Source organism: Henckelia pumila, chromosome 4 (genome assembly GCF_033568475.1).
Source record: "Henckelia pumila isolate YLH828 chromosome 4, ASM3356847v2, whole genome shotgun sequence".
Taxonomy (NCBI): domain Eukaryota; kingdom Viridiplantae; phylum Streptophyta; class Magnoliopsida; order Lamiales; family Gesneriaceae; genus Henckelia; species Henckelia pumila.
Window position 1 is genome coordinate 212,028,219 of NC_133123.1, and position 16,876 is coordinate 212,045,094.

The window sequence follows — 16,876 nt, forward strand, 5'->3', positions numbered from 1 at the left end:
AAGCACATATTCAAGTTCAATTCCGATTTCTCCCAATATTCAGAACATCGAAATCATATAAATTAAGATAATACTTACATCAAATCGAAGCTCTCTTCGCAAGGATTTCGGAACTATGCTCGGTTCTAAATCAGACGAACGAATCAAAAGATATCAAATTTAGAAGATGAAGAATGGACTTGAAGATAATGAAGCTCTCGACTTTCTGCTGCTGCAATTCTGAAGAAATATCATGCTATACACGTTGAATGGTGACTGATCAAGTGGGATTGAAGATATACGTAGGCATAATTTCTATTTAGTCCCCAAAACTTCCGAAATTGCCAACACAGTCCTCGGCTTTTTAATTCAATTTCAATCCTAAATAATTTAATAATATTAGAATTTAGATCTAAACTCCAAAAATTTTCAAATTAGATATTTTCGGATTAAAATTCAAAATTGCATTTTAGCCCTCAAAACTTTGATATTTGCAAAACAGTCCCTGCTCAAGTGGCACCTCCGAATTAAATCCTCTTTAATTCTAGAATCTCGAAATTTAATCTTAAATCCCATAAATATTTAATCCAAATATTTTATTCTTTTAATTTTAGAATCCCGGAATTTAATTCTCAAAATCCGTAAATTCTCAAATTTAATATTTTCGGCTCGGAAATTAAATCTCTAATTTCCATAAATTCTTCAATTAATATTTTTCCAAATACGGAATTTAATTTTAAAATTCCATAATTATTAACTTAATATTTTCGGCCCTTACAAATGCACTTACCAAGTTGATAGATTTTTTCTCAATTTGAATTAAACTTGGAGGCCATGTTTCGAAAATTTAGGGCTGAAACAAATAAATTTTTATGGGCCGAGTTTGTATGGGTTGCTAAAAAGATGAGTTCTCACATCCCTCCCTCTTTATTGGAAGTTTCATCCTTGAAACTTGATTTGTCTCTTAAAGTCAGCTATTTGAAGTTTAACTATTGCTCCAATAATTTGTAAGGTCACCGAGTCACTATATCAACTAACTAGAACCACATTGATGTATATACCAAAAATCATACATTAATATAATTGTTGACATCCTTGCTAAAATCAATCTATAAAATTTTAATGTCAATCTAAGCTCTTAAATTCTCAGCGAAATTGCCTAGATCTAGAAGAGCACGTGTCACCAAAATTAATCAATACATAAGTGGGTAATTTGATTATTGAGATGGATAGTACGGATACGTAGAGTGCGTAGAGCCATTTCCTTAGATTACAAAGATGGAAAAACATGAAGATAGTTTCAAAATGCAAGATGATCGTCAAACAATCAAGAAAGGATTGTATAACATATCACTTGAGTTGAGAGGGGTTTTCCGAAAATTTCAAAAACATAGAAGGTTCGGAGATCTTTGTATAGTTAGAGGGTTCGATTCATGATGATCATATAATAGATGGCGGAATTGGAGTTCTAAGTCCCTGGTAAAAGTTATAAGCATTTCAAAACTTTCCTTAAATGGCAAAAGCACGATTCAAAGGCCTAAATGATGGAATTTGGCTGACTAAGGCTTTTGGTCATCGTGAAAAGGACTTCTCCGTGAGTATAAATTGTGGGATCATTTTGGAGGGGAATGCATTAGACCTTTTCCCCATTAAGAGAGAACTCTAAAGAACTTCTAAGAAAACCCAACCGGATTATGAACCTGGCGGGCTCTAATACCACTTAAATGTCATGACTCGAGACCAAGACGCAGCACCGACATTGTTAAACAATTTAATGTTGCAACAATAAGCCTCGTAGTTCATCAAAAGACCATAAATCCATTCTATTTCTTAAAAAAAATTGTCTTTTACAACTCAAAATAAGAATGCGGAAGCGATAACATAAATAAAATCAACTAAAGATAAATCCATTAATCTTCTTGTCTTGAAAACCTCATCACCAACCCCAAAACATAACTTGTTCGTCCTCGTCGACTTGTTCTTCATTCTTATCTTGGGAGGAAAGTAAGAGGTGAGTGTTTTGGGAAAAACTCAGCAAGTGGGGTATATTCGTACACCAAATACAAAATACATATATACACAAAAAATGGTTCTGGACGTAACATGTCTTAGGACATGTCACAACACGAGTCAAGACAGGACATACACATTGTTCGAACAGAGCATGGGAAAATGTCAGAAAAAAACAAGAACATACATATATAATATTGTAAGTCATCTTGTTGTTCATGATTTCAAAAGACATATAAATACGATTTTGGATGTGACATGTCACAAGACGTGTCGCGACATGAGTCAAAACATGATAGCTACAGAATTCTAAACGAAGCATTAAATCTCATCAAAAATAGAACAAAAACATATATAAGACGCTGAAACTTAATTTCATTATTCATGGTTCATTTTATGTCCTCTATATGATACTCCTCTAAGGGGCAAGCACATATAATGGTTTTATACCCACCATGTAAGGGCCAATATAATGGTTTTATACCCACCGTGTAAGAGCCACATAAATCTGTCCCATATATGAGGGGCGAGGCCAATATAATGGTTTTATACCCACTGTGTAAGGGCCATATAAATATGTCCTTTATATGTTACTCCTCTAAGGGGCGAGACAAATATAACAGTTTTATACCCACCATTGATAAGTGTATTTTGTGTACATTATTTTATGTCTATTTGGAATGCATTCATATGGTTTCATGTGTGTTTTTATATGTTTTATTTGTAATTAATCTCATGCATGAGCATTTCACTCTCCGGGTTAATTTTGTAGGAAAATGGTTTTTTGAAAAATGAATTACGGAGCAGCCTTGATCAAAAATTAAAATTTAACTTTTGGGAAATCCAAATCAAATCTCCACTGTCCAAATTAAATTTCAAGATGTTTTGAAGATGTTGTAAAAATTTCAGCTCAATCCGACGGTTAGAACTCATGTTATGATTTTTTCAAGATAACTGCGCGCTGAAAACTGGAGGCAGAACTTTTCAAGCCATGGCGTGATTTGTCCTGCGCCGTGGCATGAACCGAGGATTTTGAAGAAGTGAAAATAGAACTTTTCACGCTATGGCGTGACTTTTCTGCGCCATGGCGCGACGTAGACTGAAAAAATATTAATTTTCTAACATTAAAAGTTGCAATTTTTTGGGGCTTTATTGGATGGGCTTTCAACCACATATAAAAGGGGACATATCAGACGTGAGAAAGGGTTCCGAAGTTCCACACATAAAAAACGCAAGGGAGGAGGCGGCCATCCAAGGAGAAGAACGTGAAGAGGGAGAAAACTTGAAGAACTCAAGAATCGCAACACTAGTTTTCTCTTCTTTCTTTTATATTTGTTGGGATTTAGGGGATCCTACCCACAAAACTTTTTTTTGATTTTTTCTTGAAGATTGAATTTGGTTTTTATGCATTCTTGATTATATTACTGTTTTTATTGATTATTTGGATATTGATCAACATCGAATTGATTTTATGTGTTATAATTGATACTGAAAGGAGATTTTATAACATGATAGGGTAATATAGTCCATGGATCTACAACTTACATAGACATATGAGGTTGGATACATGTTGATAGTCATAGTCCAATAGGTCGAAAGCTTGAGGATTCCACAAATCGTAATGCAATTGCAATTGTTAAATAACACAAGGACACTTGGTTATTGCAATTTGTTAATTAGATTAATATAACTCGAAAGAGTATATTGATAGATTAGGGAATTCCGTCAAAAGCATGACTTGAGAACTGAATTTCAATCCTTATAGAAGAAAAATGGATAGGTGAACCGAGATCCTAACAATCGTTTATTTATTTTCTGAATTTAATTTTATTATTTTGTTTTTTTCCATCTTTTATTTTAGTTTATTAATTTATTATCATGTTATCTTAATTAACTAAAGAATAATACTTGAGTAATTTTGTCTGACATCAATCTCTGTGGGACGATACTCGTACTTTGTACACTATATTATTACTTGACTCGTGCACTTGCGATATATTCGAGCTTAATTGATATATATATTTAGGTTGATTTTCAGTGGTAGTATTTGCTCGACCAAGTTTTTGGCGTCGTTGCCGAGGATTGAAATAGACAAATTTTACTTTTTGTTATTTTCTTTAGTTAATTTCTTTTTTTTATTTATTCTATTTTATTCCTGCGTGATCTATCGTTGTACATTCTATTCTTGCAGGAATTCATCTGGCGTAATACTTTGAGATGATCCATCGACAAGTATTCACGAGTTTTACCCAACAACATGGAGAGCCAACAAAGATTTTCTCTTCCCATGTTTACCAGCTGTTATGGGGTGTTGTTGAGGTGACGAATTTAAACCACATTTATCTGGCCAAGCTTGAGGGCACATGGAACAAACATCCATTGGTGGTGTCATATGACACTTACTTTGGGCGTCAACTGCTCTTTGATGAGTGCTTCTGAGGGTCGAGCCAAGGACTGAAAATCAGACGCTACTTGGGAGGCAACCCAAGAATTCTAATTCTTTCTGTTTTGTTTATTTAATTTCAGTTTTTTATCTAGTGTCGTTTCGTGTTGAGTTGATCATGTTTAATCCCTCAATTTTTGGATTTTCAAGGTAATATATAAGAATATTGATGGCCTAAGAAATGTGGTGCAGCAGCGGCAGATGGATATACACCACGATGATTGACGAGGGGAGTGTTATTTTTTTTTCATTGTGTTTATTTTTGTTTTGCATTTGTTCGTTTCTCATTCTGTTCATTGTTCTAGAGCATTGAGGGCAATGCTTTGGATAAGTATGAGGGGGTGTTATTTAGTTTTGTTTCGTTCGTCATTATGTTTTTCATTCATATGGTTTAGATTATTGCATATAGTTCGTATTCATGCATATCATTATGTTTTGTGTTTGTGTTATGCGAATAAGTAGAATGATGACTGTTAGCCGATGATGATAGAGTTGAAAAAAATTGTTTTTGAAAAAATGTTGCTTTTTATTGAACATGAGAAGCTGTTGGTTGAATCGTGAATCATATTAAGCACGCATGTTAGATTGGTGTAGTGTAGCGAAGTAATTGATGAAGTTCGTGTTTGTTTGACCATTGCATGACAATAGATGTTTGTTGATCATGATAGTGTCTTTGGATTCTTGATAGTTGTTAGACATTGCATGTATAATCTTGGGCATACCTATAAAAAAATTTTTTTTGAAAAAAAAAAAACTTTTGTTGAAAATTAAGTTGACTCCATCCGGGTTACGAGCGAGAGATTGAAATCCTAATCTCTTGTTCTTGACTAAGTATGCGGAGTCCATGGGATTAATACAAAATTTTAAAATAACAATTCCATCCGGGCCTGGAAAATGGTTGAAATCCTAATCAATTTTCCATAGCTAAGTTTGCGGGATAAATGGGATTGTAGTTTCATCCTGGCTATAGACGAGGGGATTGAAATTCGAATCCTATCTTAGATATAGCTAAGTTTGTGGGTAATTATTGGGGCTTAGAAAAAAAACCGGGTGCAAAATCCGGAGGTACGTAATTTAATCTCAAGAGAATGCATGTTTTGTTTGGGATTGTTGGGATGAAGGAGTGCTGGATTGTGATACTTGATTGAATTGTCATAGGTTGCTAAACATTCTTAGGATGGATTCTTTTGAAGTTGCACAAAACTGGAATAACATGACACACACACACGTTTACGTTAAACTGATAGTGTATTGTGAACAATCAAAAGTTTGTGGTTTTAAATTTTTGAATGTGGGAACTTTTCGGAGGCTGTGCACGTTCATGATTCATTCTTACTTTTGTAGTTATTTGCATATTGTTTTGCATGTCTTGCTCGAGGGCGAGCAAGATTTAAGTATGGGGTGTTGATAAGTGCATTTTGTGTGCATTATTTTATGTCTATTTGGCATGCATTCATATGGTTTCATGTGTGTTTTTATATGTTTTATTAGTAATTAATCTCATGCATGAGCATTTCACTCTCCGGGTTAATTTTGTAGGAAAATGGTTTTTTGAAGAATGAATTACGCAACAAGTTTTTGGCGCCGTTTCCGGGGATTGATTCAATTTATTATGCACTAATATTTTTACCAAGTGATCTTGATTTTGATTTAAAATTTTTATTTTTATTGTCAATTTATTATTATCATTATTTTTGGATTAATTTATTTTGTTTTGTCTATGTCTGCAGTTTATTCACAGATCTTAAAGTTTTGAAAGTGCAGATGCAGTCGAGCTGAGGACTATAAACTAAGCGCTTCTTGGGAGGCAACCCAAGAGTTTTTAGTATTATTTATTTATTATGTTTATTTGATTTTTATGTATTTACTTCTTAAATTTTTGTCCCTCGTCATTTTTTTTAGGTTGTGTAGAGATGAAGTTTGGTGGTGTTACCCCTACTATATCCCCAATGCGCTACAAATTACGATGAAAAAAAATGACGACTACTGATGGTCGTTGTCACAGGTACGTGTATTCCTCTGCTATTTAATTTGTTTATTTTACATTGAGGACAATGCACATTTTAAGTTTGGGGGGATGTGTGAAGTTTGAAAATTATGAAATTTTTTTTTATGAGTTAGTGTGATTTAAATGCATGATGTGTAATTGTTTTGGCCTATGATGAAAATAATTTTTGGTCTTAAAAATGTTAATGTTAGCTATATTTAATCTTTAGTTCTCACCCATATGCACTATGCCTTGATTTTCTAGACTCTAGTGATTAGAGAAGCTTTGTGATATTGTAAGTGAATTGGATGATTTGATTCTTAACTTTGGTGATTTATGCTTGAAACTGAGGTAGACTTCTACGAGCTTAGAAATGATTTAGGCATTAAAATATAAAAAAATTAATAATAACTCCATCCGGGTCATTGATAAGGAATTGAAATCCTAATTCCCTTGTCCTTGGCTAAGTATGCGGAATAAATGGGGTTGCAAAAGTGAAGAAAAATTAATTTTTGTTAAAACAAACTCCATCCGGTCCTAGAAAGGGATTGAAATTCTAATCACCAATCCATGGCTAAGTTTGCGGACAAAATGGGGTTGATTCTCCATTCGGGCTATAAACGAGACGATTGAAATCCGAATCCTATCTTTAGTTATAGCTAAGTTTGCGGGTAATTTATGGGGCTAAAATAAAATTGGGTGAAAAATCCAGCGATGTTATGAAAAATCTTTGATATAACTTGAAAAGTCCTTTTTATCCTAGTGAGTAGAAGTTGAACATGGTGGAGAGTGTTTTGAAACTAGAGAGCGGAGTTGATGATTCTATGAAACAAACTTGTTGCACTAGTGTATCGAAAGCGAGGAGGATAGACAAGATTGGTGAATCACACACACACAAGAACTCTTGAGAAAATTAGCGGACATGTGTATTTAATATTGGAATGTAAAAATTCGGAGGCCAACTATATTACTCATTATTGTTTTGCTCGGAACTAGCAAAAGTCTATGTTTTGGGGAATTTGATAAGTGCATTTTATGCACTTAATTTATATATGATTTGAATTGAATTTTGTGATGTATCGAGTGGGTATTATGAATATTTGTTGTTGTTTTTGTGAGTTGCAAGAATTGGCGCGAAAGTAGCAAGAAGAAGCGGAATGATGAATTATGGAGCAGCAACTTCAAAAAATTATTGAGAATTATTGATGCATCAAAATCCAATCTCCACTGTTCATATTCAAGTTAGGATGTTTTGAAGTTGTTGTCAACATTTCAGCTCAATCTGACGGTTATTTTGGTAGATATGATTTTTTTAAAATTGTCGCACGTTGCAGAATTCCTCATGCGAGAGGAAGGCGCGCCCGCCCCGCTTTCAGGCGCACCCGCGTCGTCCCTGGACGTGAAAAGAAGCGTAAATTCGAGGCTCAGGTGCACCCTCACCACTCTATTGCGCGCCCGGGTCGCTCTGTGCGAGAAATTGGCAGATTTTTGCAACTTTAAAACTCTCGATTTGTCGGGCTTTCTTTGACGGGCTTCGAGGACATATAAAAGGGACTTCAAGGATACAATCAAGGGGAGAGCCGCCGCACAACAACACACACAAATTTGAGAGATTTGAGAAGAGAAGAAGAGGCACCCAAACAAGAGAACCACACAACTACGCATTCAAGTAGGCTTGGGACACGGATTTGAAACGTGGGAGCGAACGACAAGGGATAATCGAATCACACGATAGAGGAAATTCATCTGGGGACGGAGAATCAACTCTACTCTATGATTTTTATTATTTGCCTTGATTTATGATGAGATTTTTGGATATGTCTATGTGTTTGATTATTTCATTATAAACTTATTAGTTGTTTCTAGATATTGATGGATCTTGATTGGAGTTTCATGTTTTGACTATTATTTTGCCTACTATTATTTGTTCTTAACAATTTATTTGTGTATTCTTGATTTGATTGTCATTCAATTACTTGATCACTAATTGAATTGTTATATTTATTTGAAATATGGCGCTCGGGAGAGGAGATTTTGATTAGGATCATAGAAAACACAACCTAGGATTTTTGTAGAGTCGGGAGGCTTACAAGTTCCTTTGAGGTCATTGAAAGAGAACCATAGAATTTGATAAATTATTTTGTTGTTTGATTTCTGATAGGGATATCGAAATTAGCATTAGAATAATAACATTTACTCGGTGCTCGGGAGAGGCAGTAAATAACAATTAAGGGTTCTTGGCCTATAAATTGGAATAGATGATATAATCAATTGATATGATTTGTATGAATGAAAATCGAGTGATATCTTGTATCTAAAACCCGTCTCATATCGTGTACCCAAAGCCATCCTTAAAATTATGGATTTATTTTATTTTATTTTATTGAATTTTAAACTTTGATTTTTTGAACAAAGTTGAGATTATTTTAATTACAGTATTTAGTGTGAATATAAATTTTCAATCCTCGTGGGAACGATACTCTACTCATCGTATATTAAAACTTGACACCGTGCACTTGCGGGCACAAAAATATCGCAACAACCATGTAGGGGATAATATAACGGTTTTATACCCACCGTGTAAGGGCCATAACATATCATATTTCATGTTTCTTTCTTCTTCAAAATCAAATATTAACAGTGTCAATTTCCCGAAAAGCTAATCATATGTTATTCTCTCCATCGGAGCAAAATGGCTGTTATGCTCATTACTAAATTAACGAAAATGTGCAAAAGCTCTATTTTCCTATGCCATTTTATGAGTCACTTCTTTTTTTACGTATGACATCGCCACTCCCTTTGGCAGCATCCACTAATTTGGAACTTAATTTGAAAGTCATAGGTCGACCCGGATGTTTTCGGGATGCCGCTAATAACCAAAGAATGAGAAGTTGTTTCGAATATTCAAAGCATAACAAACAAATACAAGAGTTGCTGAACATATAAAAATAAGAGGACTCGAAATACATGATGTACAATGGATTTCAAAACTTAATGATCATTGTTCAAAGCGTAGATAAATCAATTTACGAAATCTGAAAGCATATGGAAAGTGTCATATAGGATAGAACAAATTTATACATATCAAACATGAACATGATGTTGTACGACGAATTTTAAACTCAATACATAAAATTTTAAAACACTTGTAATCCCACTTACAAGATCGTAAAACATACAAAGTAATCATATGGAATGAATGAAATCTTATACATAGCAAAGCATGAATCAAATGGTGTATGACGGATTTTAAAACAATTACGTAAACTTTTAAAGCGTATACTTAAGCCCACTTATAGTCTTGTTATTTAAACAAGAAGGGGTCCTAGATGGTCGAAAGTTCCTTGATTCACGTGTGCTCCTCGTTGAAGAACGGTAGCTCAAACAAGGGACGTACCTTAGGGTAACATATCTTGCTTGAAAATGGGCAACCCTAGGTCGAAAAGTCTAGAAGATTATGCAATGTTTTTCCTACTTGAGTCACTAAGAAGAATAACGGAAAGAAGGAGAGTGGAAGAAATTTCTCGGATTTTCACAAGTCGGAAAATTAGTTACCTTTTAGAAGCGTAAGAGATTGTTTGAACCATTGGATTGCTACAAAATTTGATCAAAACATTCAGAAGAGAGTGATATAGAGTTTTAATGGTAGAGATTTTGTTTGGATGTCATTTGTAGCACAAAAACAACAAAGAACAGAGGCTGCTGATTTCTCGCATGGAATCTGTATAGTTTGATTGTGGGGGCATTTTCCTAAAATATAACCATTGGATTGGACTGAAATTTTTCTTCAAAACATATTTTGGTATATTTTGAACGGTGGAGATCGAATTTTAAGTCATAAAAATGGACGAACAGAGGTTGTTGTACATGAAGTTTTGGTGTGTTTCTTCTACAGCCTTTGGTCGTGAATTGAGGGCTGAAGGGGAGGTTTCTACAGCCTATTATGGGACTGAAATATGTCTTGATTTCATGGATTAAGGGATGAAAATATGCATTGAATATGTGTTGATTTGTTTCCAAAAATTCGGCCATCTGCTTCTCTAGAAAAAGGAAATAATGCACTTACCAAGTTGAGATATTTTTCCTCAATTTGAATTAAAATTGGAGGACAAGTTTCGAAAATTTAGGGGCTGAAACAAATAAATTTTTTTGGGCCGAGTTTTTATGGGTTGTTAAAAAAATAGTTTCTCACATCCCTCCATCCTTATTGGAAGTTTCGTACTCGAAACTTGATTTGTCTCTTAAATTCAACTATTTAAAGTTTAACTTTTGCTCCAATAATTTGTAAGGCCACCGAGTCACTATACCAACTAACTAGAACCACATTGATTTTTGTACCAAAAATCATAGTTTAATATACTTATGGACATCATTGCTAAAATCAATCTATAAATTCTCAATGTCAATCTAAGCTCTTAAATTCTCAATGAAATTGCCTAGATCTAGAAGAGCATGTGTCACCAAAATTAATCAATACATAAGTGGGTAATTTGATTATTGAGAAGGGTAGTACGGATACATAGAGCGCGTGGAGCCATTTCCTTGAATAACAAAGATGGAAAGGCATGAAGATAGTTTCAAAATGCTAGATGATCATAAAACAATCAAGAAAGGATTGCATGACATATCAATTGAGTTGAGAGGGGTTTTCCGAAAATTTTAAAAAAAAATAGTAGGTTCGGAGATATTTGAATAGGTAAAGGGTTCGATTCATGAGGATCACAGAATAGATGGCGGAATTGGATTTCTAAGTCCCTGCGAAAAGTTATAAGCATTTCAAAACTTTCCTTAAATGGCAAAATCACGATTCGAAGGCCTAAACGATGGAATTTGGCTGACTAAGGCTTTTGGTCATCGTGAAATGTACTTCTCTGTCAGTATAAATCGCGGGATCATTTCGGAGGGGAATGCATTAGACCTTTTCCTCATTAAGAGAGAACACTAAAGAAATTCTAAGGAAACCCAACCAGATTATGAACCTGGCGGGCTCTGATACCTCTTAAATGTCACATCCTGAGACCGAGACTCAGCACCGGCATTGTTAAACAATTTAATATTGCAACAATAAGCCTCGTAGTTCATCAAAAGACCATAAAGCCAGTCTATTCCATAAACGAAATAATTGTCTTTTACAACTCAAAATAAGAATGCGGAAGCGATAACATAAGGAAAATCAAGTAAAGACAAATCCAGTAATCTTCTTGTCTTGAAAACCTCATCACCAACCCCAAAACATAGCTTGTTCGTCCTCGTCGACTTGTTCTTCATTCCTATCTGGGGAGGAAATTAAGGGGTGAGTGTTTTAAAAAACACTCAGCAAGTAGGGAAAATTCGTACACCAAAATACAGAATACATATATACACAAAAATGGTTCTGGACGTAACATATCTCAGGACATATCACAACACGAGTCAAGACAGGACATACACAGTGTTCAAACGAAGCATGGGAAAATGTCTGAACGAAACAAGAACATAAATATATAATACTGTAAGAGATCTTGCTGTTCATGATGAGAAAAGACATATAAATACGATTCTATATGTAACATGTCACAAGATGTGTCACGACATGAGTCAAAACATGATAGTTACAGAATTCAAAACAAAGCATTAAATCGCATCAGAAACAGAACAAAAACATATAGATGGCACTGAAACTTCATTTCATTATTCATGGTTCATTTTTTGTCCCTTATATGGTACTTCTCTAAGGGGCTATGACATATAATGGTTTTATACCCACCGTGTAAGGGCCAATATATCATTTTTTATACCCACCGTGTAAGGGACATAAATCTGTCCCCTATATGTTACTCCTCTGAGGGGCGAGGCCAATATAATAGTTTTATACCCACCATTTAAGGGCCATATAAATCTATCCCATATAAGTTACTTCTCTAAGGAGTGATGCGAACATAACGGTTTTATACCCACCGTGTAGGGGCAAATATAACGGTTTTATACCCACCATGTAAAGGCCATAACATATCATATTACATGTTTCTTTCCACTTCAAAATCAAATAATAACAGCGTCTTTTCGAAGATTCAAAGAATAATAAACGAATACAAGCGTTTCTGAACATATACAAATAAGAGGACTCGAAATATATGATGTACAATGGATTTCAAAGAATAAATCTATTTACGAAATCTGAAAGCATATTAAAGGTTTCATGTAGGATAGAACGAATTTATACATATCAAACATGAACGAGATGGTGTACGATAGATTTTAAACGCAATACATAACATTTTAAAACACATGTAAAACCACTTACAAGATCGTAAAACATACGAAGGAATCATATGGAATGAATGAATCTTATACATAGCAAAGCAAAAAATCAAATGGTGTACAAAGGATTTTAAAACAATTACGTAATCTTTTAAAGCGTATACATAAGCCCACTTACAGTCTTGGTACGAAAACAAGAGGGGTTTCTAGATGGTCGAAAGTTCCTTGCTTCACGTGTGCTCCTAGTTGAAGAACGGTAGCTCGAACAAGGGACGTACCTTTGGGTAACATATCTTGCTCGAAAATGGGCAACCCTAGGTCAAAAAGTCTTGAAGATTATGCATTTTTTTTCCTACTTGAGTCACTAAGAAGAATACTGGAACTAAGGAGAGTGGAAGAAATTTTTCGGATTTGCATAAGTCAGAAAATCAGTTACTGTGTAGAAGCGTCAGAGATTGTTTGAACCGTTGTATCGCTATAAAATTCGATCAGAACGTTCAAGAGAGATGATCTAGAGTTTGAACAGTAGAGATTTTGTTAGGATGTCATTTGAAGCGCAAAAACACAACAAAGAACAGAAGCTGCTGATTTCTCACATGGAATTCGTACAATCTGATTGTGGGGGAGTATTCCTGAAATCTAACCGGTGGATTGGACTAAAATTTATACACAATGTTCAAAAAATATTTTGGTATATTCTAAACGGTGGAGATAGAATTTTAAGGTAATAAAAAGGGAAAAACAGAGGTTCTGGTACGTGGAGTTTAGGTGTGTTTCTTCTACAGCCTTTGGACATGAATTGAGGGCTGAAGGGGCGGTTTGTACAGCCTATTATGGGACTGAAATATGTCTTGATTTCATGGATTAAGGGATGAAAATCTGCACTGAATATGTGTTGATTTGTGTCCAAAAATCGGCCATCAGCTTCTCTAGAAAAAGGAAAGAATGCACTTACCAAGTTGAGAGATTTTTCCTCAATTTTAATTAAACTTGGAGGCCAAGTTTCGAAAATTTAGGGCTGAAACAAATAAATTTTTATGGGCCGAGTTTTATGGGTTGCTAAAACGACGGGTGCTCACAAACATTATCAAGGTTTGCTTTCTTTTTATCTTTTGTAGTCCATTCATGTAAGGTCCAAAAGTTCACTTGCTTAATCACGATAATTTTATATGATTTATATGATTTAATCATTTTAATTATTAAATTTAAATGTTATGTATAATTCATATGATGATATGATATGTCTTATATTTAATGTGTTGCAACTTATTTTAATGTTTTGGGTTGGAATTTAATTCTGGATTGAAGGAATGAGGCTATCAATCGAACGAGTTAAGAAAATATTTTATGTTTAAATTTAAATTTGAGATAGTGTTATTTTATGGGCCGGGAGAATTATTTTAAAAGAAAAAAAAATTATTTGCAATTAATGGGCCGACGTTTAAGCCCATTTGTCACAAACGTTTGAGGCGTCAGTTTTCAGTCATTATTTCCTTTCCTTAGATGCCACCTTCTCCCATTCCCTTCTTCCTATTTACGTTAAGAATTTAGTGCAAATCTACTGCTTTCTCTTCAGATTTTCGAGGCTAGATCGCTCCCAAAGTACAGATTAAATCCAATTGTCCAACGTTCAAGCAAGTTTTTAAACGCTTTTGAAACCGCCATTCAAGAGTATAGATATTTTGGTATGAAAAGTCTGTATTTTGAGATGTATGTATGGTTTATGGCATGAAAGTTTGAGAGTTTTTGAAGAGCATGATTATGACTATATGTAATCGTGAAGCGTAGGTGTTCTTGACGAGTTTTGATCATGTTTTGAGAAGTTGCATCGTTTTAAGGGTTTCATGAATTCCAAAAATATGATTTTGTTGACGATTCAAAGTTTTGATGTGTTTTTTGTGTCATGATTTTTAGAACAAATACTTGGAAGATTTCTTTGATGTTATTTGATGTTAAAAGCATATGAAAGATCATGTTTTGTGTGTTTTAATGCATTATATCAAAACTTGGAGTGTTGGAGGCGAAGAGAAGTTGGTTCACGTAGGAGAACCCTCGTGCCGATGGTCGCTGGACCGTCCCGTGCCCCCCTCGTGGGTTGGGCATCCCACCCCTTTTTTTAAAAAAAAATTCTTTTATTTTTCAAGTTGAGGTTCCAAAATGCATGTTTATGATGTTTCAAAGTATTTTAAACATTCTTAAGAGATTCATGCAAAGATTTTCAATTTTAAATGTCAAGAACGAAAAGAATGATTCACGTGGATCGGTTAAGTTATGTAATGTATCTTTATGTGATTTTCTTCATGAAAGCTAATTCCCCATGAAATTTATGGCATGTATGATGAAAGTTATGAAATATATGATGAAGTTATGATGTGATGATGCATGGAAAATGATTTGATGTTATATGTGCTTTTGTGGTGGCAATACGAGACTGAAACTCTGGGATGAGCTTCGGAGGGGTCTTTCCAAAGAATGAAAGTTTAAAGGCTGATGTCATATGCTTGTTGTAAAACGACCATGATCACGAGAACCAATGATGTGCTCTTATGATGTTTTCCCCAATTACACATATCTCATTACCCCTAAATTTCAAGATTTTATGTTATGTTCATGTTATACTTCTATTTCAAGTTTCAAGTTTATACACGATTTTTTAGAATGCATGTACTTACTGAGTCTTTAGACTCACTATACTTGAATGATGCAGGTAATGATGCAATTGATGATTGCATTGATGAGTATGGAGTTGGACCTGAAGAGGAACATACAGTCGGACAGACGGGAGATGCATGAGTGCGATGTTTATGAATAGTTTCTTGTGCACAGTTAACTCATTTTTCTAGGAAGGGAAAAACAAGTTATCATTTTTGTTCAAAAATTGGTTTTTTATGGTATCGATGTTTTGAATGTATCATTAGTTGTTGGTGCACAATTATAATTTTAATTAAAGATTTTTATTCCGCGCAAAATTTTTCCCAAAATTTTAAGAATATATGTTTTAGTAGCGTTCCCGGGTTGTGGGACATTAAAGCTTGGTATCAGATCGGTTCGCTCTGGGATTTAGCGCTCGTATGCATACTCGCCATGACTCAAATGCTTCGTCTTCATGTCTGTATGTTTTAAGGTCTAATTAATTGAGTTGCATAATAGCATGTTATACTTATGATTTATGCATGTTAAATGTTATGTTTGATTATGTAAGAGTCGTGATTGAGTGTTGTGGACATTGATGGACATCAGGATTATGGCTACCTGTAGAAACCAGACCAACGAGACTAATGACCAGAACAACCAGAATAACCAATTTCTGGCAATACTAGCCAATTTGCTGCAAGAGAAAAGTCGTGCTCAGCAACTGGTACAGGCGCAGGCGGGAGATAGTACTAACAATCACCCAGGAGTTACCATCCCCATATTCAAATAGTTCAAAGACTTTGGGCCAAGTGAGTTCAAGGGAGGAGCTGATCCTATTGTGGCTGAGGAATGGATACAATATTTGGAGACGATATTTGAATTTATGCAGTTTACTAATGCAGACCATGTGAGGTGTGCCATCTTCATGTTTCGAGATGATGCCCGAGTTTGGTGTAATGGGGCCAAGTCTGCTGTGAACCTAATCACACTGACGTGGAACGGGTTCAAAGATGTATTCTATGGGAAATACTTCACAGCGTGCACGAGGAACAGAGTTTCCAGGGAGTTTCTGGAGCTTCTTCAGGGAATCATGACCAGTGAAGAGTACGTTAAGAAGTTTGATATAGGGTGGTACTTTGAACCCATGATTTATGGGAACCCCGCTGAGGAGTTGATGCATTTTATGGAGGGACTGAACGCCTTCATCCGTCAAGAAGTTAGATTGAGTGGAACTTCCACTTACAAGGATGCAGTGGATCAGTCTATGTTTTCTGAAAAAGACAAGAATGAAATCATAAAAGAATCTTAGACTAAGAGGACGAGCTACCAAGACTGTGATCAGCAAGGGCCTAGTCGAAGAGGCTGTATGATAAGTGTGTTGAGTATACATTATTTTGTGTCATTTCACATGCGTTTATTTTATTTTCGTGAGTTTTGTTAGTGTTTTATTTTATGTGCATGTATTATACTCTTCTGGTGGAATTTTGTAGTAAATTGGAGTTTTTAAGAAGTGACTGTGCGCAAGACTCGCGCGCGCGAGAGCCCTTCTCACGCGTGCGCTGTGTAAGATTCCAGAGAAGTCA

General features: G+C 34.9%; 1 protein-coding gene across 1 annotated transcript; it reads left to right on the plus strand.

Moving 5' to 3' along the window:
- Positions 1–15,903: 15,903 nt before the first annotated feature.
- On the plus strand, positions 15,904–16,602 carry LOC140862727 (uncharacterized). The gene is made up of 2 exons (XM_073265762.1): positions 15,904–16,017; positions 16,084–16,602. The coding sequence occupies exons 1-2, from the start codon at positions 15,904–15,906 to the stop codon at positions 16,600–16,602; spliced, it is 633 nt and encodes a 210-aa protein (XP_073121863.1).
- Positions 16,603–16,876: the final 274 nt, after the last annotated feature.